General features: G+C 35.8%; 3 protein-coding genes across 7 annotated transcripts in view; all 3 read left to right on the top strand.

Annotated features, from left to right (window-relative positions):
- The first annotated feature begins 629 nt into the window (after window positions 1-629).
- On the top strand, window positions 630-8982 carry asmtl (acetylserotonin O-methyltransferase-like). 2 transcript variants are annotated; one of them, XM_079618121.1, is made up of 14 exons: window positions 630-758; window positions 1233-1363; window positions 1467-1598; window positions 1696-1743; window positions 1837-1901; window positions 1991-2055; window positions 2144-2252; window positions 2556-2925; window positions 3661-3835; window positions 4091-4275; window positions 4374-4506; window positions 5641-5781; window positions 5930-6052; window positions 8226-8982. In XM_079618121.1, exons 2-14 carry the CDS (start codon window positions 1271-1273, stop codon window positions 8495-8497), a joined length of 1911 nt encoding a protein of 636 aa, XP_079474247.1. In that variant the 5' UTR covers window positions 630-758; window positions 1233-1270; the 3' UTR covers window positions 8498-8982. The 2 variants fall into 2 exon arrangements, with proteins under 2 accessions (XP_079474247.1, XP_079474248.1); XM_079618122.1 differs by having other exon boundaries at window positions 676-758; window positions 1214-1363; window positions 8226-8703.
- slc25a6 (solute carrier family 25 member 6) lies at window positions 8933-14134 on the top strand. Its single transcript, XM_079618123.1, has 4 exons — window positions 8933-9217; window positions 10654-11140; window positions 12565-12705; window positions 12814-14134. The coding sequence occupies exons 1-4, from the start codon at window positions 9107-9109 to the stop codon at window positions 12969-12971; spliced, it is 897 nt and encodes a 298-aa protein (XP_079474249.1). The 5' UTR covers window positions 8933-9106; the 3' UTR covers window positions 12972-14134.
- Window positions 14135-18776: 4642 nt separating this feature from the next.
- Window positions 18777-22447, top strand: part of crlf2 (cytokine receptor like factor 2) — a 30731-nt gene continuing 27060 nt past the window's right edge. For 2 of the 4 annotated variants that reach the window (XM_079618554.1, XM_079618553.1), the window contains exon 1: window positions 21481-21672. In XM_079618554.1, the coding sequence (XP_079474680.1) occupies window positions 21531-21672 (142 nt within the window). In that variant the 5' untranslated portion in view covers window positions 21481-21530. Of the gene's footprint in view, window positions 18985-19226; window positions 19430-21397; window positions 21673-22447 lie in introns of those variants that run through there. The other 2 variants (XM_079618552.1, XM_079618555.1) reach the window with 2 other exon arrangements.

Raw genomic sequence — 22447 nt, 5'->3', positions numbered from 1 at the left:
AGTATTATAAGAAATGTAATTCTTATCATTTGTCTTGAGTTTGGAGGCTTGTCTCATCTGACCCCACAACTACCATTTTGAGAAAAATGCTTCATTTAATAATTTAGTAATCTTGAGACAAATAATTTACGTTACATGGTTTTATACATTCACCAACACGTTAGCACGTTTAGATCCGGAAAAATGTGTTTTAGGCTTTAAAAGGTTTTTTTTTTTTTTTTTTTTTTTTTTGCCATTTAGAATGACACCCACTAACGTTACTACCCCTACTAGCTAGCCTAACGTTACTCCACTCTCCCTAACATTTCAATAGTAAAGCCTCGTCATTTTACCATTCCAAAAAGCTTCTTGAAACTAGTTCCGAGTGTCAATCCGAATTGAATGAAAAACCCGTAGGAGGACCTAGGACCGCACGGAACGCGCCAAGTTGCTTCGTTTCTTTGCAACAGTACGTTAGCCTACATTAGGTTGATGCACTTTATCACTTTTCACTAATAGGCCTAACTGATTATTAAAACACAATTACTATATGTAACTTTTTGGTGTAACATGTTTGAGTCTTTTGGCATGATACTGCAGCAGCTGATTTAAAAGCAATGTTCTTCTAATCTAAACTCTCTTTATTATGAGTGACGTTTTTATAGATCAGCTTACTGCGCATGCGCGTGGTAGACTCCTCCTCTTCAGGATCTTGATCAGTGAGTGCTGTGTTAGTGCGTTTCGGGAAGCGCAGAGTTGAGTGGAACAATCCTTTCCAGGTAAAAGCCTTAAAAATACTGATATATTAATATTTGCTTCTTTTAGATATGTGTAATTGTCAACTCCTGACTGTATCTATCAAAAATAAAACATAAATGAACAGCGCTCATCATCACGCCAAAGTCTTGCATGAATTCACTGTAAGTTATATCTTAGATTAACTAAAAACGCTTTTAATACAGCCACACTGTGCATGCATTTTTTTTTCTTTGAAACGGATAGGCTGATCTTTTCTGGAATTCTGGAATTTCCGAAAAACAATGATAAAGACATGATGATCTGGCCAAACTGTGGTCAAGCTCACCTTTAACCAAGGTTTATGTCACTAAGAACATAGACATTTGATGGTTCAGCACACGCAGTTGTTGTGCAGTTGCTTTGTAAGCCATGTGGGTCAACTCCATGTCCAAGTACTGCACTTGCTGGAAGTTTGATGATTTTGACATAAGTTTAGTGTTTCTCTTGATTCTCAGGATAGACTTCTGGAAGTGACAGAAAGGAGAGGGATACCATGCTGTTAAATCCAGTAATATCCAAGCTGAGTGGAAAGCTTGTTGTCCTGGCAAGTGCATCTCCAAGACGGCTGGAGATTTTATCGAATGCTGTAAGTTTATATCTGTTTGTTTTAGGCGTTTACAGAGGCAATGAACTTGAAATGATCAGTCCTTTATCTTTATCTTTTCTTTTCTTCTGCATCGATGAGGCAGGGTTTACGATTCGAGGTTGTTCCCTCCTGGTTTAAAGAAACATTGGACAAATCCTTGTTTAAAAATCCATATGAATATGCAGTGGAGACGGCTAAACAAAAGGCTTTGGAGGTGGCTCAACGAATGCCATTTGTAAGTTGTTTTTGAAAACAGCGGCTGTTCTCAAACTTTTTCTGTCCATTTACAATGTCTCTTTTATTCTGTTTGATTTCATATGTGCTGGGTTCAGAAACACTTGAAAACTCCAGATATTGTAATCGGAGCAGACACTGTTGTGGTAAGTAGCTGTATGTTTTTATATATATATATATATATATATATATCCAGTCCTGAAAAGTGCCTTGCTAAATTTGTCTTCTTTCATTCTCAGACAGTTGATGGCTTGATCTTGGAGAAACCTACGGATAAACAAGATGCTTACCGTATGCTGTCCAGGTGCATTTTCATTTCTGTTTTGTCTTGAGTGAGAATTTGTGACATTTTATTGCATATATTATTTCAGGCGCTAAATGAATGTATTTCAGGTTGAGCGGTAAGGAACATAGCGTCTTCACAGGTGTTGCTATTGTGATCTGCCATGAAAACACTGGTATGTGATTGTTTATTTTGTACAATTATAGTCTTGTATTTGTGAGATACACAGATCATTTTAAAGAAGGATTTGTTCTTTTTTGCAGGTACAGATATGGACTACAAAGTAGTTGATTTTTATGAAGAGACAAAAGTTAAATTTGCAGAGTTATCTGAGGAGATGCTATGGGAATACATCAACAGTGGAGAGCCCATGTGAGTTTATGAGGATAGATTATGACATGCTAAATTCTTTGAAGCTCGGTGATCACATTTTTTTTTAGCTTGGTCAGTGAATTGTTGAACCTGTGGAATTTGAACCTTGGTGGAGTTGTCCGTTTTGTGTTTGCTTTGACGTACTGAAAATGACAGGTGAAAATTCAGCAAAGTACATTTCAAGTAAAGAGTCAATTTTTGTCAATTTTGAGTAAATAAATCCATTTGCTGTAGTCTGGCATTTCACCTGCCATGCAAAATTTGGTGAATGGCGAGACTGACAGATTTGTCTGTGCTTGACAGGGACAAGGCTGGTGGTTACGGGATCCAGGCATTGGGTGGCATGTTAGTGGAGTATGTGCAAGGAGATTTTCTTAACGTGGTAGGCTTCCCTCTTAACCATTTCTGCAAGCAGCTGGGGTTGATTTTCAACAGCCCACCTGAAAGTCCCTCACTCAAGAATAAATGGGATTCGGATGCGTCTTGGACTCTGGTTAACAGCCTGTCTGAAGGCGCTGCAAATGTGGAGGTTAAGCTATTGGAAAATGGTAAAGATTGCAGTAGGACGTCTATGCAAGATCAGAATGTGATGGGACCGGAGTGTGCCAAGTGCAGCAGACAGGACGTCCCCCACAGTATTATCAACTTACTGGATGGGTTCAAAGCTTCAAAGGTAACCAGGATTAGATTACTTTAATAGTGAATCATTAAAGTAATGATTCACTTAAAAAATGCAAATTCTGGCATTATTTACACACCCTCATGTCGTGCTTAAAACTGATTTTTCTCTTTAAAACAAAAGGAGAATTTTTTAAGTGTTCACACAGATTTCACACTAATAAATAGTTAGTTCATAATGACTATGGGTTTTATTCTCAAGGAAAAACAAACCATTAACACATTTTTAATGACATATTCACTATATTCCAAGTCTTCTGATGCCAGAGTGAAATTTTGGTAAAACATTCTCCTGTTGTGTTTAACAAAAGTGACTGGCACAAGTGTTAGATCGGATGGAATCCCTCATCAGAAATGTAAAATCCGATCAAAATCCGATATCAGTTTTGTCTGGTGTCCAAAACCAGTTAAACCTGTTAACAGAAAGTCTTGTCTGGTACCCCAAAACTCTATTAACAGTCTTCTATCAGCCTGAGAGTTTGACTGATAAAGCCAGAGAAAAGCAGTAGCCGGAGACGTAGTGATTATGATAATAATAAAAATAGCAGAGTTTATTAAATAATCTTAGTTGTGGATGTTTCAGACTTCGTCTCACCAGTACAAATCCAACAAGTGTTATTACACCAAGGGAAAAACAATGGAAAATGACGTTAAAAACCTTGAAATGTTTAAAAAACTTTATTATTTATGAAGAAATGTTTGGTAACTGTTCTACAATGCATTTCGACAGACTCTATTCACAGCATCCAAACTGAAGGTGTTTGATGTATTGAACAGCTCTGAAAGTCTGACATTAGAAGAGGTTGCTGGCCAAATCAACGCCTCTGTTTTAGGCACTGAGAGGCTTCTGGAAGCTGCTGTCTCTTTAGGGCTGCTAGAAAGGGTCAAACAGCGAGATACAACTGGTAAGATTTACGCACTGCCATTTTACTCTCATAGATAGTGTTACTGTCGTAGACATCACATGTGGTTTTCCTAAATGTGAGTTTTGAAACCTCTCAAAGCTCATTGTTCATTTATAACCTACAAATACTTCCTCTGTTCATTGAACCAAGGCACTTGCATGCATGGATGCATTTTCTCCTACTGTATGATACATGTTCTCTTTGTTATGTCCGGAGGTGGACTGTGAATGTAACATTGTTTATTGTCTGTTACAGTGTACAGAAACTCAGAACAGGCCAGTCGCTTCCTGGTATCGGACAGCCCAATGTCTCTGCATGGCTACATTCTCCACTGCAATGATATGGTGTGGCCTCTCTTCAGTCATCTAGAGAACGCTGTCGTGGAGGGCATCAGCCAACATGAGCGGGCCTTTGGGAAGAAGAAGGAGGATGTGTTTCAGGTAGACGCGCATTTTCTGCTTACATCACCCATTGATCGTGCACTTTTAAAAGCTGTTGACATTCTAGTACTGAGTAGAACTTTTTTGTTGTTTTCTAGGATGCCTACTACAGTAAAGATGAAGTTAAGATACGATTCATGGATGCAATGCACAGCATTGCAAGAGTGACTGGAAAAGACGTGGCAACAGCGTTTGATCTTTCTTCCTATAAAACAGCCTGTGACATTGGAGGTATATGATCTTCCCTCAAAAATAGAGATGAATAAAAGTCTTAATTTTTTAGATAATTAAATCAATGATTAAGATCAAATACAGTCCACAAGAATTTATTTAGCAAATCAAGTAAAAGTGAGTGGGGAAAACACTAAATGGATTTGACAGCACTCCCTAGTGAAAAAACCTATACCAAAATGTATTTAAAATACATTTATTTCATACTACAAATCCATTAACATATTTACTGACATATCGCTTGAGAGTTACTGATTTAAATATTATAATTAAACTTTATTTGGAGTACTTCTTTACTGCACAATGCACATTTCTTAATATTAAGCCTAAAATGTGTTTTAATATCACTATTAGTAAGGATAGTATGATCTCTGCATAATATCAGTCTTTAAATGCAATATATTTAAAGTGTAACTAAAGTATACTTGCAATAGTTCCACTTTAGCAAAATCAATTATACTTTATTATATCTTTAGCTGGATCTCAGCACTATTTCTGGATAACTAAAGTACATTTAGTACAAAATTAGTAGTTCCAATTTAGCAGAGCCAACAGTACAATTGCAGGGTATTTATGTTAAGTACATAAATATGTAAATGTATTTGTAGTATTCTTCGCATAAAATAAATGTATTTATTGAGTCGTGAGCGAGTGACCACGAGATTCCACTAGAGGAGAGTGCATGCATATTTTATTCTGAAAGAGCTTGTTCTCAAAAGCTGCTTATCTGAAAAGGAGTTGCGAGTTTGTTATGCAAATTATATGTGCTTTCCAGTTTTCTTAAGGGCTTTTTATGCCAAGGACATCTGTATTTATTGTATTCTGTTTATTTTCTTCTCCCGTGTTGACCTAAATCAGCCTCACGAGATCTGCATATTAGAATGATTTCTGAAAGAGTAATGATGCTGAAAATTCAGCTTTGCCATCACAGGAATAAATTAGATTTTAAATTATATTAAAATAGAAATAATAGTTATAATATTTCACAATATTACTTTTTATTTTTTTACTGTACCTTGGTGAGCATAAGATACTTCGTTCAAAAACATACATAATTTTTTTTTTTTTTTTTACAGATTTATGAAATCTGTATATTTTTATGGTATGCATGTTAAGAAAAGCGTTCTTACACAGGTTGCACTGGTGCCATGGCGTACGAGTTAACAAAAGCCCACCCCGGACTGTCAGTTATTGTATTTGACTTGCCACAAGTCATTGAGATGAGACGCCACTTTAAACCTAAAGAAGAAGATGACATGGTGTCATTTGTTGCGGGTCAGTGAATACTTTATATAAGCACTTTTATCATGCAGTATTTTACATTTTTAAATATAATATATAAGGAATTCTGAGTAATGTGCAAAAGGCCTTATAAAAAATCTTGAATTTTTTTCTACTTTATTTTTATTTTTTTTCAAATTAGGAGACTTCTTTAAAGATGACCTGCCTAAAGCAGACCTGTATATTCTTGCGCGAATCCTCCATGACTGGTCTGATGAGAAATTGCATGTATTATTGAGCAAACTGTCCAAAATGTGCACACCAGGTAAGTGCTTCAATTCTTAATATGTAAGCCTGATTCTGAAGTATCAAACTTTTTGATGCCAAGGATCCTCTAATACAGGGGTGGGAAACTCTGGCCCTCTACTATTGTTCTGCAGAGTTTACCCTAATAAAACACACCTGAATGAGCTAATCAATGTCATCAGGATTACTAAAAAGCTACAGGCTGGTGAGTGGATCTTGAGGGCCAGAGTTTCTCATCCCTGCTCTAATATGATGATCCTTTTGCAAATTGCCCTCTAGCGCCCCCTTACGGCCCCTGGGGGTTTCTGCACCCCTGCTTGTAAACCCTTGGCCTAATTCAAGGGTCTTCAACCGGCAGTCCGTGACCTAGCGGTACTGCAGGGAGTCCTAATGTTAATGTTTGATCATCACAAATCATTTTTTTGTTTAAAAAATAAATAAAAATGGGGGTAAAAATCACAAAGTCAAATTTGTGCACCTTGAAACGAAAGCAAGAGCACCCTCAGTTGATACTGTACTAATATAATATTATCAGCGAAACAGATTTGGAAAACACTCCTATTAACAGCGTGTTTTTGCAGCGGTGATAAATGTAGCCAATCACAGACATGTTTTTGCAGCGGTGATAAATGTAGCCAATCACAGACATGTTTGTTGATCTGTTAAGTGCAATGTCCAATCAAAGGGTGTTTAAGTTACAGTTTTTGTTTGGTGACGAGTTTGGTCACTCTCGCGATTTCTCTCATTTACTAAGAAAGACACAATGTGAGTTAGAGATTCATTATGCAGTGTATAGACAACTTTATTGATCTTAATGGAACGTTGTAAGATCGCGAACTGAGATGAGTGACAGCTTTTAAGTGATTGTAAAGTGAGCATTGTTTTGCACTTTCGAGGCTATATAGATATAAATTAATCCATTGAATAAAAGTAATGTTTTTTTTATGCTGCAAAGAGGAGAGAGGACCGATGGCCAATTACACGCTGAAAGTTTTGGACGTGACATCTACACATAAATGCAGAACAGTGATAACTAGCACTGGACAAAAAATATGGCATGTCAAAATAGATACGCGCAATGTAAATGCAGACTAATAGATATTTGTATCAATATATTTGTAAAATTCCATTCCAATTATTTGTGAAAGAAGTGACTTGTAAATAATCTTAAATGTCTCACTGTACATTGCTATTCCTGTTATGGTGGAGCCGTTGTCTTAACGTAATATAACTTATTCTTGATCATAATATGGTTAGTGGATCGAATTGACACATTTTATATCGGGGGTCCCTGCTCAGTCTTTCTTATGTTTGTTATGCCTATATGGCATTAGATATGATAATTATTACGAATTATGAATTTTCAAATAGCCAGCTCTAGACAATAAGGAAAATTAAGCAGATATTTATTGATCTGCAAGTAAAAAAAAAAAAAACGTTTTGTTTTATTACCAAAACTTGTCATACACTGATAACTACTACTGATAATTATCGATAATACAAGTGTGCTACAAGTGAACATTTTTTGAAGATGAATTAATGTTTGTAGACAAATATAAACGTACAATAAAAACAGACATCACATAAGGGCAAAATGTGTTAACATTTTTAGAAGAACGCTATGCAAACATGCTGGTTTTATATCATTTGAACCTTTGGATACATTTTAACGGCAGCAGGGAATCTGCGTTATTTTAACTTTGTTTAATATTTAACCTTACCTCGTTCAGATGGTAATACACAAATATAGACATGTCCACATTCAAGCATTTCATACAATGGGCTTAAACAGCTTGCCTTTTTACAGCAGATTTAGTTCACAAACAACTATCAGACTTGACCTAAATATGATTTTCATTTACAATAAAATAAATCCTAAAATTCAGCATTAGTATCTTACTTTTCAAGACATCAGTTGCACGTGTCCTCAAGCTCAGAGGATCTCCCGTTCTTGGCACAATTTGAGTCAGACTAAACAGAGTGTTACTGACAGACTGGGAAGTCTGTTTTTTGAACAATCAAGCATGAAAACCTATTATAGTAGACCCCAAAAACAAAATCCAGACTGTTACAGGTTGTAACTTTCTTACAGTTGCATAATATGGGCTCTTTAATTTGCAGAGACAGCTTGCAAGTAAGCCACTTGTTGTTGTTTGAAGTGTTTGCTTTATGAATGTATTAATAACAAACAGGTTGTGGACTTCTGGTGTCTGAGATCTTCCTGGATGAGGAGCGGAAAAGGCCGAGCCGGGCCCTGCTGCAGGCCCTCAGTATGACAGAAGGAAAGCAGAGACGCACCACAGAATACAGTGACTTACTAGAGAAGCATGGCTTCACTCTCAGACACATCCAACACACAGACAACCTGCTAGATGCCATGCTATTTGTCAAAGAAGATCCAAATGACAAAAGAACATTACTAGGCTGTTCTTCAGCATCCATTGAGACTGCTGAACTTGAGTGATATAAAGACTACAGAATTTGTATCGGAAACACTACAATTGACTTATTCTAGTTCATCAACTGTAAAAAGTACTGTTGAAGTACTATGAATGTTTCTGATCTAAAAGCTCAGACTAAGTATTTGTACATGATTATTATTGTTAATTACAGATAAAGTTTTTAACCGGTAATGTTGTATACTGAAATAAATATGGTTTGAATCTAGCCAGTGTTCTTGTCTTTAGGTTGTTTTTTTATATGTGGTCATATTGGGAAGTTATCCCTTTAGCAGTGATTTTGTATGTTGGTTTATTGTTCAACTCTTTTAAATTAGAATAATATAAGAAATGTAATCAGTCAAATCATAAACTAGCATTACTACGTTATATAACGCTTAACACAATGCATTACAGAGTTATAAATGAGTTAAAAATAGCATGTCATTAAAATGTTCTATATGACCAGTTGATCCGGTTGCAAACATCGCGAGAAACCTCGAGACTTGGCTTTAGAGGACACGCATCTCCCCCATCACTTTCCGCTCTACTCAACTCTACCTCCTGCTTCTGCAAGCAAGCACGTTCAGTACGTCGTGTTTTCTAAAACACTGAGCTAAAGAATCAACGCTGCCATGGCTGATGCTGCCATTTCTTTTGCTAAAGACTTTTTGGCCGGTGGTGTCGCAGCGGCAATTTCCAAGACTGCAGTCGCACCGATAGAGAGAGTCAAACTGCTGCTGCAGGTGAGACCGTGAGAATTATCACCTTGACTAATCTTAGCGCACTCTGAAATCTCATTAACGATGCATGCAAATACATAACCCGTTTTCTGTCGTATTTAAGAGTAACATGAATTATATTGTGCCGTTGACGTTCAATAACGTTGAGACACGACTTTGTCCTTCAGAGGCCATTTTTGAGTTGTCTGTTCGCAACATCCGCATCACTCGAGCATCTACTCTCAAATTGACATTCTAATAATACCAAGTGTCTATTCTTGAATTCTCTCATTTGGATCTTTATATCTAAATTTTAGTAACTCAAATGTATTTTAAGGTCAAACTGTACATTTCAATGTGCGTGCTAGGTGGTACATTCTGTCCCCTGCAGTCTTGTCTCATGTTACAGGCCGAGACATTATGTTAACCTTCCGGTATTAAAATTACTATTAAATGAGCATAGTCTAACCATTTTGGATCAAAAATACAGTAAAAACTGTAATTTTGTGAAATTAAGTTAAAATTAAAAATGACTGTTTTCTAATATATTTTAAAATGCATTTTGGAAGCTTGTTTCTGCCACAGAATAAAAAAGGTTATTAAGACTTTTACTAATGGTACTCGCTGCAGAGTCAAATGACGTCCAGCTCCTCCTCACTGGACGTGTAAAGGGGTGGTGGAGAATCCACCAGATTGTGGGTAGGGTAGGGTGTGGTTGGAATTTGGATATTCCCGTTGGATGTAATGGGTGGAGCTGGACGGTCCAACCACCTAACCCTACCCATAACCCTATCACTAAAAATAACTCCACCCATTAGGTCCACAGAGGTGGAGCCGGACTATGACAAGCTCCAGCCATTACGTCCAGAGAGGGGGAGCTGGATGTCATTGGGCTCTGCAGTGAGCACCACTTACGATTTTCAGCATCAGTTTTCAGTGTCGCATGATCCTTCCTAAATCATTCTAATATGCTGATTTGCTGCTCAAAAGACATTTCTGATTATTATCAATATTGAAAACGTAATATTTTTTTTGTGGAAACTGTCATACACTTTTACAAATGTATTTTTTTTTAAAGAAGTGGATACTTTTATCAAGCAAAGATGCATTAAATGTATCAAATGTGGCAGTAAAGACGTATAATGTTACAAAAATAAATAAATCCTGTTCTTTTGAACTTTTTCTTTTGAAGATTCCTGCAAAATAATAATAAAAAATAATAAAAATATTTACAAAAATATTAGGCATCATAGATTTCAACATTGATGATAATAAGAAATGTTTCTTTAGCACCAAATCAGCATATTAGAATGATTTCACACTGAAGACCGTCCCTGTAAAACCCCCGACCTCAAGATACAAACATCAAACTAAACCCACTCCTCAAACTGATTGGTTGATTCAAATATTGTTCCAACCCAGATCATGTAACTCACAGGATTTTGTGTTTCACTGTACAGGTACAACATGCCAGCAAGCAGATCACTGCAGACAAACAGTACAAAGGTATCATCGACTGTATTGTGAGGATTCCTAAGGAGCAAGGCTTTATTGCCTTTTGGCGTGGCAACCTAGCCAACGTCATTCGCTATTTCCCCACACAAGCCCTCAACTTTGCCTTCAAGGACAAGTATAAACAGGTTTTCTTGGGTGGAGTTGATAAGCACACGCAGTTCTGGCGATACTTTGCTGGCAACTTGGCCTCCGGTGGAGCTGCAGGAGCAACTTCCCTCTGCTTCGTCTACCCCCTAGATTTTGCTCGTACCCGATTGGGTGCAGATGTCGGGAAAGCTGGGAGCTCCAGAGAGTTCAATGGGCTGGCCCACTGCCTGGGCAAAATCTTTAAGTCAGATGGGTTGCGGGGTCTGTATCAGGGCTTCAACGTCTCTGTCCAGGGCATCATTATTTACAGGGCGGCCTACTTCGGAGTCTATGACACTGCTAAAGGTAATAGGTTTGTGCTTCAGGTGATGTGATCTACAGGGTTGTGCGCCATTCACAACTGATTTGACAAAGAATCCATTTTAAATTCTAATGTAATTCTTGACTTTGAAATAATTTGAATAGAGATATAAAACAGAATGCAGAACTTTAGATTTATTTTATTTCAGTTGTAGTCATTTTAGTATTTCAACTTATTTTATTTCAGTTAGTTCCCAGTTTTATTTTATTTCAGCTATTTTTAAATTAATGAAGGCAACTTGCAATCGCTTTAATTAATAATAAAGACACTGATTTTAAAGTTTAGAGAAAAGTTTTTTTTTTAAAGTCAAGCTATGAAAATTTGTATTTAATTTATATATTTCTTCCTATTTAAAAAATAACTTCTTTGGACCAGGGTGGAAGAACACTTCACTTTTTTTTTTTTCCAGAATGCATTACCTGTGTTTTCTTTGAATAGAGTGCAACAGTGCAAACTTAATTCATTTTCTCTATAAGGAAATGGATTTTGAACGATAGCATATAAACCTTTAAAGGCTGCTGTGAGCTATGAGGTTATTAATCCATGGAATTTGCTTCTGCTGAAGCCGTAATTCCTCATTATTTCAGCTTATTTAAAACAATAATAATGTTTAACAGTGGAATTCCTGGTGAAAACTACATTACCCATGATGCTGTATGGAAAATTACACCAATCAGTGCCCATCCCCTTTTTTAGCTGCGCTGGTTCCGGAAGTATTTTTTCCATACATCTTTCCCATAGGGATTTTTAAAAAAGTCTTTGTTAAAGAATTATAAGCCATAAACCAGGCCAATCACCTAGGTGAATTACAACACTACAAGCTTACACTGATTTGAAGAAAAAAAGTTGTAGAAAACTAAACAAAAAGACAAAGATACAAGACTGTATATATATATATATATAAAATAGCATAGGGAGATCGACTCGATTACATCATTCGGAGTGCTTCATGGGAGTGGGCGGAACTTTCTGCTGTACGTTTCTGTATAGCATCATGGGTAATGTAGTTTTTCACAAGGAATTGCACTGTTAAACATGAGTGCTTTAAAAAATAAGATGAAAGAATGAAAGACGATGGCAAATACCATGGATTAATAACATCGTAGCTCACAGGTCTGTCTTTAAAGGTTTATTACTTTTATTACTACCCTACTTTTTCACTCTATTGGCGATTGGCTCTTTTATTTAGAAGGCGGGACTTATCCCTCAATATTGCCATTGCACTTTCTGCCATTCATAGTAATATGAGTGCACTGTTTTTGTATTTCTAAAGTCTTAGATAAATTGCTCTACCTGTCATTCCAGTTAAACTTGTGATATGGCCTGTTCAATTCAAATTCATACTGCTAATTCTTGAGTTCTGAATTAATCGAGGTCCATGCATTGTTTCTTGTGTGGTGGCGTACAGGCATGCTTGCTGACCCGAAGAACACCCACATTGTGGTCAGCTGGATGATTGCACAATCTGTGACGGCAGTGGCTGGCGTGGTCTCCTATCCCTTTGACACTGTGCGGCGTCGCATGATGATGCAGTCCGGGCGCAAAGGAGGTATACAACACACATATGCTCAAACGTATTCGCTCATTTAAATAACTCCCTGCACTCTATCAAGTATGCATTTATTTCAACTCGGGCCTTTGTGTTTTGTTTTCCCAGCGGATATTATGTACACTGGAACCATTGACTGCTGGAGAAAGATCGCTCGTGATGAGGGCGGCAAAGCGTTCTTCAAAGGGGCTCTGTCTAATGTACTCAGAGGAATGGGGGGCGCTTTTGTGCTCGTGCTTTATGATGAATTCAAGAAGTATGTTTAAACAACATATGCTAAAAGAAAGTAGAATAGCCTTTACCACAGTTTTGTCAAGCTTTAACCAAACCCTCTCCACTCCTCACAGATGTGGTCTGAATTAAATTGTGTTAGAAGCAAAAAGCAATTATTATTTTAAATTAATTCTGTTGGTTGCTATATTTTTATGTTCATAAAATGCTCTTTCCTTTGATGATAAAAAAAAAAATCTAAATTGTATCAAAAGAAAGCATCTATATGTGTGATTTAAGTGTGCAGCCAGAGAAATATTACAGATAAAATTATAAAAATAAAGCAAAATGTGTTGCGTATTTATGCTCAAAATTATTTAAAAAAAGATTTTCTCTATAATATTCCTCCATAAATCTGAGCCATTTAAGTATTCATTAATATGTTGTCTATAGCGTGCAATACCATAATTCCTCCTCAAGATGGCGTGACACGACAGCATTTTGTCCTGCATTCATGTACAGTACCATGTTCTTGTAGTCCTTCGGTTAAGTTTTTCAGCTCTCCTAGCCAAGGTCTGTGGTTACAAGGGTATACAATATCACTCTCCAAACAAAATGTGGAGTTCAAACACACAGAATACTGTTCCACAGTTTAAACGTTTTCTCAAAGTTGGACTTGAAAAACCAACTGAGAGCAAGTGTCCGATGGAATCATAGACGTATTAAATATGACGGTTTAATTCACACCAGATTTGCCCTCTATGTGTCTCAGCAATGAAAGAGAGCCCAGTAAAGTGTTCCAGCAGAGAATGTGTGGAGCCAGAGACATGGCATTCACAGTCAGAACTTATGTGACACGAAAAGTGTATTTCCATGATTTCTCTTTTTGGAAGTCCGCTTAAGTATTTTCCATCTTGGATAATGAGGGGAGTCATATTTTCATGGTCATTTTCTTGTCAGTCTCAGTGTTTGGTTGCGTCAGGCTGATCTTGATGAACTAGATCCCGCTTTTAGAAGTATAAATGTGAGGGCAAGTAAGGAAGGGCATTTTGAGTTCAGTAATGACACTGGAACGTTATACACTCATTTTTAGCATGTAGAGCTATTGTAATATTATTCAACACTTTATGGAGAAAAAGGCTGTAGCCTACTTACAGATTCTACTTGCAGTAATGTACGAACACCAATGCTTGTGAATTCAATAAAAGTGGATACCCTATATGCTCTCATGTTTTCAGATTTTTAATCATTTAGGGTTTCTGAACTATCTCCATATGGCAGCTTAAAACGTTATCTGATCTAATCCAAAAATATAAAAGACAAACTAAAATATTTTGTCAATAAAATGCCATTATTAACATTTTCATATTGCCTACAATAATAGAATGTTTTAAGAATTAAAAGTGAACAAATGTTTTAGTTTGACAACGAACACAGCAAAACAACAATACAGCATATTTCAAACAATAATAACTAATAACCACCTTAAGAAACAATTTGCTTTTCACTATTCCCATGATTGCAGAAAAGATATACATTTTTGTATTGAACATTTATAGAGCAACAGATTTTGTGTGAAAATAAATCATAAAAGTGGTTTATTTATTTTTTAAATCTTATAAATGTATGAGGTTGCAAGATGGGCCTTTTACCCCACAAAGGGTAAAATGCGCACATTATTTATTCAAATACTTTAGCTAAAATAATGTATTTTCAGAGGTGGACAGTAACAAAGTATAATTACTTGAGTACTGTACTTAAGTACACCTTTTGAGTGTACTTTACTTGAGTATTGTTTTTTCTGGAAACTTTTTACTTTAACTTCACTTCATTTGAAAGACAAATATCATACTTTTTACTCCACTACATTTCTGTCAAGGTCCTTGAGTAGAGAGTAGTAACGTCATGGATTATTTTGGTTGCAGGGGTTGTATTTTGGTTGGAAATGAAAGTCTGGTTGACGTCAGAACTCGACTGATGTTGGTTTCTGACGTCAACCCGATTTTCAACCACAATACAATGTCTGTTAATCTTGGAGATTCAATCAGAGATTCAATCTGACATTGGATTCTGACATCAACCTGATTTTAATTTTCAACATTGGGTTTGGTCTTCTAAATGCAAATTTTGTCATTGTTTTGGAGCACACTTATAGATAACAGTAAGGCTAACATATTCATACTAAAAGCCAAAAAACTGGGAACAGCCATTTAGGTGTCCGAAACCATTTTGGACGTTATCGAGTGCACTTATTCAATCCCACGACTGGAACTGTGTTCTAGAAATAAATGTGATATTGATATGAGGGTAGGCATAGATTCAGAGGCATAAGGCCACTGTAAGTATTACATGCAACAATAATAAAACAATGCATTGACATTTACTTTTATACTTAAGAACTTTTAAAAACGAGTACTTCTGTACTTTTACTCGAGTAAAAATCGGTCTTTACAACTTTTACTTGTAACGGAGTAATATTTAACCTGTAGTATCTGCACTTTTACTCAAGTAAGGAAGTTTACTTTGTCCACCTCTGTGTATTTTTTTTTTATAATGTTTAAGTTAATACTTGTTCAAAAGAATCACTTTAGCAAAGTTTGCACTATTTTCTGTTTATTTTGATGAGTAAAATAATTCATTTTTGTTCAATACTTTCATTAAAATATGTGAATATAAAAATACATTTTAAATATATATAAAGACAATTATTTTAAAAAGTAAAGATTCTGAAAGCATTGAATGAGATCCCATAATAATTTAATATAGATTTAAAATAGTAACATTAAATAATATGATGATTAATATCATATTTTTTTAATCTGATGGTTTAATTTTAAATATGGTGATTATTTCTAAGGTTGACACCCAACTTATGCTATTTACCAGCTGAATCTAACCATGAAGCATATGTCAACAAATGGAAAAGTCAGCTGGCTGTTTATTATCATATTAAATATTGTGCCCTTTACCCCAAATACTCCTTTTACATATTCTTCCGATATTGAAAAACTGTTCCTTGAGCAAAACTGAAAATCACTAAGAAGACCTTTGTCTCAAAATATGTTCAATAATTTGAGCAATTCTGATTTGCTACTTAAATCTACAACATTTAAAAAACATCAAATATTAGATCAAATAAGCGCAGAATCAACTTTACGTCATGGATCAGACACATTTCCACGTGCATCACGTGCAAAAGCGGATGCGGAAAGTTTTTGTGCCATCTTGAGGTTTAGAGGAAAATAAAACCAAAGGAGGATGTTACCCAGTGGCGCCTATAGACCCGTTGTGGCAATACAGTAATAGCCAATACTGTGTATTAACAGAAAAGCAATAAGCATCCATGGCAATAAAGGGTGAAACGGCAAAACGATTGTCTTTCTCAGCTAGAGCATTTCAAAGCTTCTGTAATCAAGGCTGATCTACAATCTTAAGCACAGCTGGACACAGTCTCTCTATTATGCCTCTGATTTTGTTTACTACAGACAGACTTTGCAAGACTTTATAATGAAAACCATGCAAGTCAATCAACTGACAGAGATCAAAGGCCAATGTAATTTACCAAAATGGCCATAATACAAAGCAATCTTCTGTAATGTGAACTGCCTCGTCCGACTCCAAGCATACTGTACATGTCAGATAAATATTAAGTAATTTTCTTCAAATGCAACCTTGACAGGGGTTTGGAATTGCCAACCTGCAAGTAATTATAATACTAGTGTTAAGTGCTTTGATATTAAAATGACTGGTTTAAAACCATTAACTTTCTTCAGATAACAGGAAATGTACAATTGTTACCACATGTTGATACTTTAGAAAACTATGTGTTCATTGACAACATGTGACATGAAATTAAAACATTATCTGCTTTCCCTTATATGAATTCTCATACATTTGAACTGGAATTTGGTGGGGGAAAAAAATCTGCCCTTTATTTGTATTATTGCACTATAACAATTATGTCTGGGCTTTCATATTTATGTTTTGAATTTGCAACTGCTAAGCAGACATAAGAAGTCCACATGATGGCACTGTTGAAATGAAAATAAAACAAAGTCATGGTTGTGAGATGTGAGATGTAAGATGAACTGCTAGAAGAAACAGATCTAGAATCATAACAAACATGAACTTTCAACAAACTCTTAACATTAAAAGCATGCGGTTCTATCTCAGTTATTCTTTATATTTGTACTGTTTTGTTTGTTTGTGGCATCATCCATTCTGAAATGATGGTCAGAAGAGTAATTCTAAAGCCCTTTTGACTTAAATTGAGAAAAAAGCAACTAAAAAGTTTGAGATTGCCTTTGACGGATATCCCAGCTAAAGCAGTGTTATACGAGCTCCAGTGATTGTGTTCTGTGGTATTAACTGTGTCTATATTGAGGTATCCACTAGATCCAAGGTTTGTTGTGGTCAAAATCCCATGTGCTCTGGCAGCAGCCTCAGTCAGTCAATCTATGAGCAAACACTCATTGAGGTGTGGACTCTGAGAAGTGAAATATTTCATGACAGGGCTTTCATCCAGACCTCTGATGACTCTTTGTTGTTATTTCGGAGTTGTCCCAGCGGACCACTCTTACCTTGCAGTCTGCTGGCTGCATCTCATAAACACACATATACACACACACACACTGCTCGCTTCAGATGTCTTGCATGCCATGTTCTCTGTCATGTCACGCACCTTTATGCTCTTTCATTCTGTTTGAAAAACAACAACAATAGCATATATCTGTAAGGGTGTTGTGTCCTTAATTTTATGTTTATTTACGCTAAAAGGTAGACATTTCTTTTTAGTAAATAAAGGAATATTTGACTTCTAGACTAACAAATTAATGATTTATACCAGGAATTCATACACTTTTATGTCAGCCAAACAAAAAATATACCGTAATATTACTTGAAGATTTTAAGTTAATATTTATGTTGACAGTTTTCTGATGTTAGTTAATGGTCACATGACATGCAGGGAAACGTTTTTATTTTTCATTAGGCTATATATATATTTGGAGTGTTTAATTTTTATTGTTTTTATTATTTTTATGATTTAATTATCACTCGTTTTTCATCAACTCACGAACCCTGCCAAACTCCCAGGTGCTCGAGCACCAGAGTTTGGGAAAACCCTGATTTTTAATAATACACATTTTAGAGCAATAATAGGGTTCTATATTTTATTTGTGAAAAAAAAAACTTATGAACTGTAAAATAAAATATAAAAATGTCCAATTACAATTAAATTAAAAACAATATAAATATATAGGCCTAAGTTTAGTAAAGAATTACATATTGTAGACATATAACATCAGAGCAGAATTGTTAATGATTTTGACACATGTGTTTTTACTAAGGCCTGTAATGACCTTAAAAGTAAATGGGTCATTTCAACATCAAAAGCAAATAATGTATTCCCATAAAAAAGATGCAGAGATATAAAAAAAAGAAACACGCACCTACTTTTTTATAATGCTCGAGTCAGGCTGATAATGCTCAGAGATACGAAGAAAGTTATAATACATTCAGTGCCTTGAAGGAACTGGTGGTTAGCGTGGTTAGCTCGCGATAAACATGTTTTTGCTCAGCTGCTTTGTCTTGTAGCTACTGCAAAATGTAAGTGATGACCAAACCTGATAACATTCAATTTGAATAATAATTCATTTGAACTAATTTGACAGGTTTTTGAACGTGAATGCATGCACTTATAATGTTGTATAAAACACAGTTAAAACTTAGTTTTAACCAAAGAAACAGTAGATCAGAGAGTGGGATGTCTCTTAAAGCACAACTACCCCCCACCCCTGACATTGACCCTTTATGTCGACCTTTATGGTGCCCTTGCCTCAAACAAACCGCCATTGATCATCACGCGCAGTCACGTGGACTTTCAACAGCTGTTTGTTTGATTGTAAGTGAGTCAGTGGTCAAAGCAAACAAAGCAACTGTCGCGTTCTTTTCCGCCGTTTGTTGCGGTGGCTTATTGGCCCTGACATGTTCCAGTGCCTCTGTTTAAGACCAGTGGTGTCGTTCCAGTGTGTCACACATCACAAAGCTCCACTTTTGAAGCGCAAATAGGTGACCCTCCACCTCAGTCCCACGTCTCTCTCTTCTTCTCTCTAGCAACAATAACAATCAATTCTTCAACATCAGAAGGTTCTGAAGAACAACTTATAAATCATATGCATCCCCTGCTGGTCTCTTGGCGGCCAAGTTGACTTTACTGAAGCGTTTCTTTGATCGTGCACTGCTTTGATTCACTTTTCTCTCACCCTTTTAGCTAAACATATCATTGGAATTTCGCTCTTTGTTCCTGACAGGTCTCGTCTTAGCTCGGTTTCTCTGCAGACACGCAGCCCTTCCCAGAGGGGGAGAACCGCTCCACAGCCCAGACGTAATCGAGTGCTGCTCAAAGATTTATCCTCATCTTTTCAATCGACTCTCTCTTTTCCCCTTCACTCCCTGCCTTGACATCTGCAGGCCGGCGTTCCATCCCTCTCTGTGGCACAATTGAAATGACAAGGTTGGTGTGGTCAGTGTCATTCAACGTTTTATAAATAATGCTGAGCACAAGTCTCATTAATCTCTATTACAAGCAGAGATCTTGAAAAAAAAAAAAAAAAAACAGTGGGATGCAGTGGATCTTTGAAAACTGTTGTCCTATATATAGGCCTATGTATTGATAGATTTCACTGTCTTTGTTTATAATCTCGGAGACCCCAAGAATTTACATGTAAAAAAGTAATTTGCCAAATTATTCTGATTTTGCTCTCTTTTTTCCATTTTCAAAAATGTATATAATTAACATATATGTTTTAACACATAGAAACATTATTAACAAATATATATTCACAAACTTACCACAGCAAAAACATAGTAGAAAACTACAAATAAATAAATGAACATATAAAAACAAAGTCAGAAAATTAGAAAACCTTATCACCTTATGTGAAAATTCTTATATATAATGAGACCCTAAGTAACATTTTCACAGAAGATGATTAGTGCATGTTATCAAGCTAAGATCTCGTTTAGAATCATTTTTGCATAAAATTAGGAAAAGTCAACTGAATTTTTAAATGTTAAGCATGTTTTTTTATTGTTGTTTTTTTTATTAATGGAATGTTTAAACATAACCTGCAGGTTAATTTCAAATAAAAAGACAGTAATTAAGTGATTAGACAAATGAACAAAATAATTAAATAGACATACTGTAAATGCACTGGAACGTTTTAAAAAAAAGTTTTCATGACAAGAGGGTAAATAAACACCAGCTCACTTCCTTTTGACTTTGAAATAGGTAATGAACATCTAGGTGCAAAAACACGATCATTATCTATTACAAAAAAAAACAAGAAAACCAGCTCCAGGCTCAAATATGTGACTGTTCGCACGCAAGACTCATGCATCTGCTTTTGTGTGGTAATTTATATCTATGATATGTACAATGCATGAGAAAGAAATGGTCTTTATTGCATGTAGTCTTCTGTGGCTGGGACACATATTATCATCAAGATGCATGTAAGGTTTGGTTAATGAGACAGAATGTGACTCGTATAACCGTTACATCAAATTGGAAAAATGACTCACTTGAACACAACATATTTTTTTATTATTTGTGGCACAGTCACAACATCGGGTGGTAGGATTTTGTGATTGCTAATTGTAGAAGACTAGTAAGCGTTGTGGTAAGTTTTAAATATCACACAAAAGTAAAAGAAAAACATTTAGTAAAGTTGGTGTATTAGCCTGGTTATTTGTCTGACCCTTGTTCACTTCCTCCCTCCCACTGTGAGGGGTTCTAAGAAGCTGATCTTGTGGTGAGATAAGTGAATTCTATACATTGAGAAAATACCAGAGAATCATAATCATATTGAGAGATACAACTGTAGGGGAAAATATCCAACATGCGTTTCACACCTTGACCACATTTCTGAAAATATGGTTAGATAAAATAAAAAGATGAAAAGAAAGGAACAATCTATTTCTGACACAAGAAAATTGACACCAATAATGGTGTCTCAATTTGCAGGTTTTTATAATAGGCTCTACACTAAAAAAATAAAGGATTGTTAAAGTTTTTTTTACATTCTATTTCAGCAAAGAAACATCTTCCTATCAATAACACGTTTTGACTGACTTGATTTTTTTCCCCAGTTGATTTTATGGTTATTTGGTGCTTAAATTCTATCATCCATTACCACAAGTAAAGCCCTGGGTTCTTACATCAGTAAACATAAGTACATTTATATTTTTTTTACAAAGAGCAAGAAAACATGAAACTGTTTTCTATAACATCAAAAGAACTTAAAAAGTTTCCCCTACTGGGTGAAATCACCAACAATAACTTCTACTAAGAATCTACCAGAGTCCCAAGAAATAAATGTGAACTGAATAATAAGAACGACTTTAAAACAAAACTAGTGATGTGAGAGAGTTAAAAAGCAGAACCCTCCCTCACACTAGAAGAACTATGAGTAAGAAGTGAGGGGGAGAGAACGGGAAGGAAATGAGTGGAGGAACAGCAGGCTTTGGTAATTCAGGTATAACTTGTGTCACCTGTTCCTCTGTGCTTTAAAGACTGAGACTTCTTCATTGATAAGTAACTGAGAGAGGAACATATCATGAACAACTGGAGTGTGTATCTCCTAGTCCTTGCCTTCCTCTTTGCTTCAAAGTCCAGTGCTGCTGATGCTGCTGCTGATTATGATTATGAAGATGATTTTGAAGATCCTGATGATTCTGGAGATTATATTATTGATGCTGGTGAGTTCTTCTTTAATCTTTAGTTCTTTTACCCTAGGAATTAACAGAACAAACGTTCAATATTTATTGGTTAATGTAACTTTTGAATCAACTGCGATTTGATTACACATTGTTATTTTCATGTGACATATGTTTTAAATGAATAACTTTTTTAGAACAAAAATAAACCATCACTTAACTTACTTAAGCTGGACTCTCGATCTGCTGTACAGCGGAAACAAACTTTGTTTTCATTATTGTCCTGTTATCACTGTAAAGCTGCTTTAAAGCAATCTTTATTGTAAAAAGCGCTATATACATAAAGGTGACTTGACTTGACATATTTATCTATGAAGAGCTGTTAGAACAGTTTGTAGCTGTAGAGCATGAGAAAAGACATGTAAAGTATTATGAGAATAACTCCCACAGAAGCATGATTATTAGACTCATCACGAATGTGTAAAAGGTCACAGGTTAAATGTTTAGGAATGGAGCAAGTGACACACATTCTTGCCAGTATACATTTAGACAAACTTCTGATGATAATGATAAGATTGCTGTTAAGTGGCGGTGCATCAGTGCATGAGCTGTCTGGATGCCCACATCAAAAGGCCTGTGAAGGGGGAGGCGTTCACATGAACATATCCTGTATACCCGACAGAGACTCACCCCAGAACACATTCATTAAATTAAAAAAAAACATGTTTTCGCAATAATGCTATTCATTCAGTTAATTTCAATGCTGTTACTCATATTGTAGGCTCAACAGTATATGTGGACTTTCTCAGCATTTTCT

The sequence above is a fragment of the Phoxinus phoxinus genome, assembly GCF_949152265.1.
Source record: "Phoxinus phoxinus genome assembly, chromosome: 7".
NCBI classification, from domain to species: Eukaryota; Metazoa; Chordata; class Actinopteri; order Cypriniformes; family Leuciscidae; genus Phoxinus; species Phoxinus phoxinus.
Note: the sequence above shows the minus strand (reverse complement) of the source record. Positions and strands in the feature narration are given on the sequence as shown.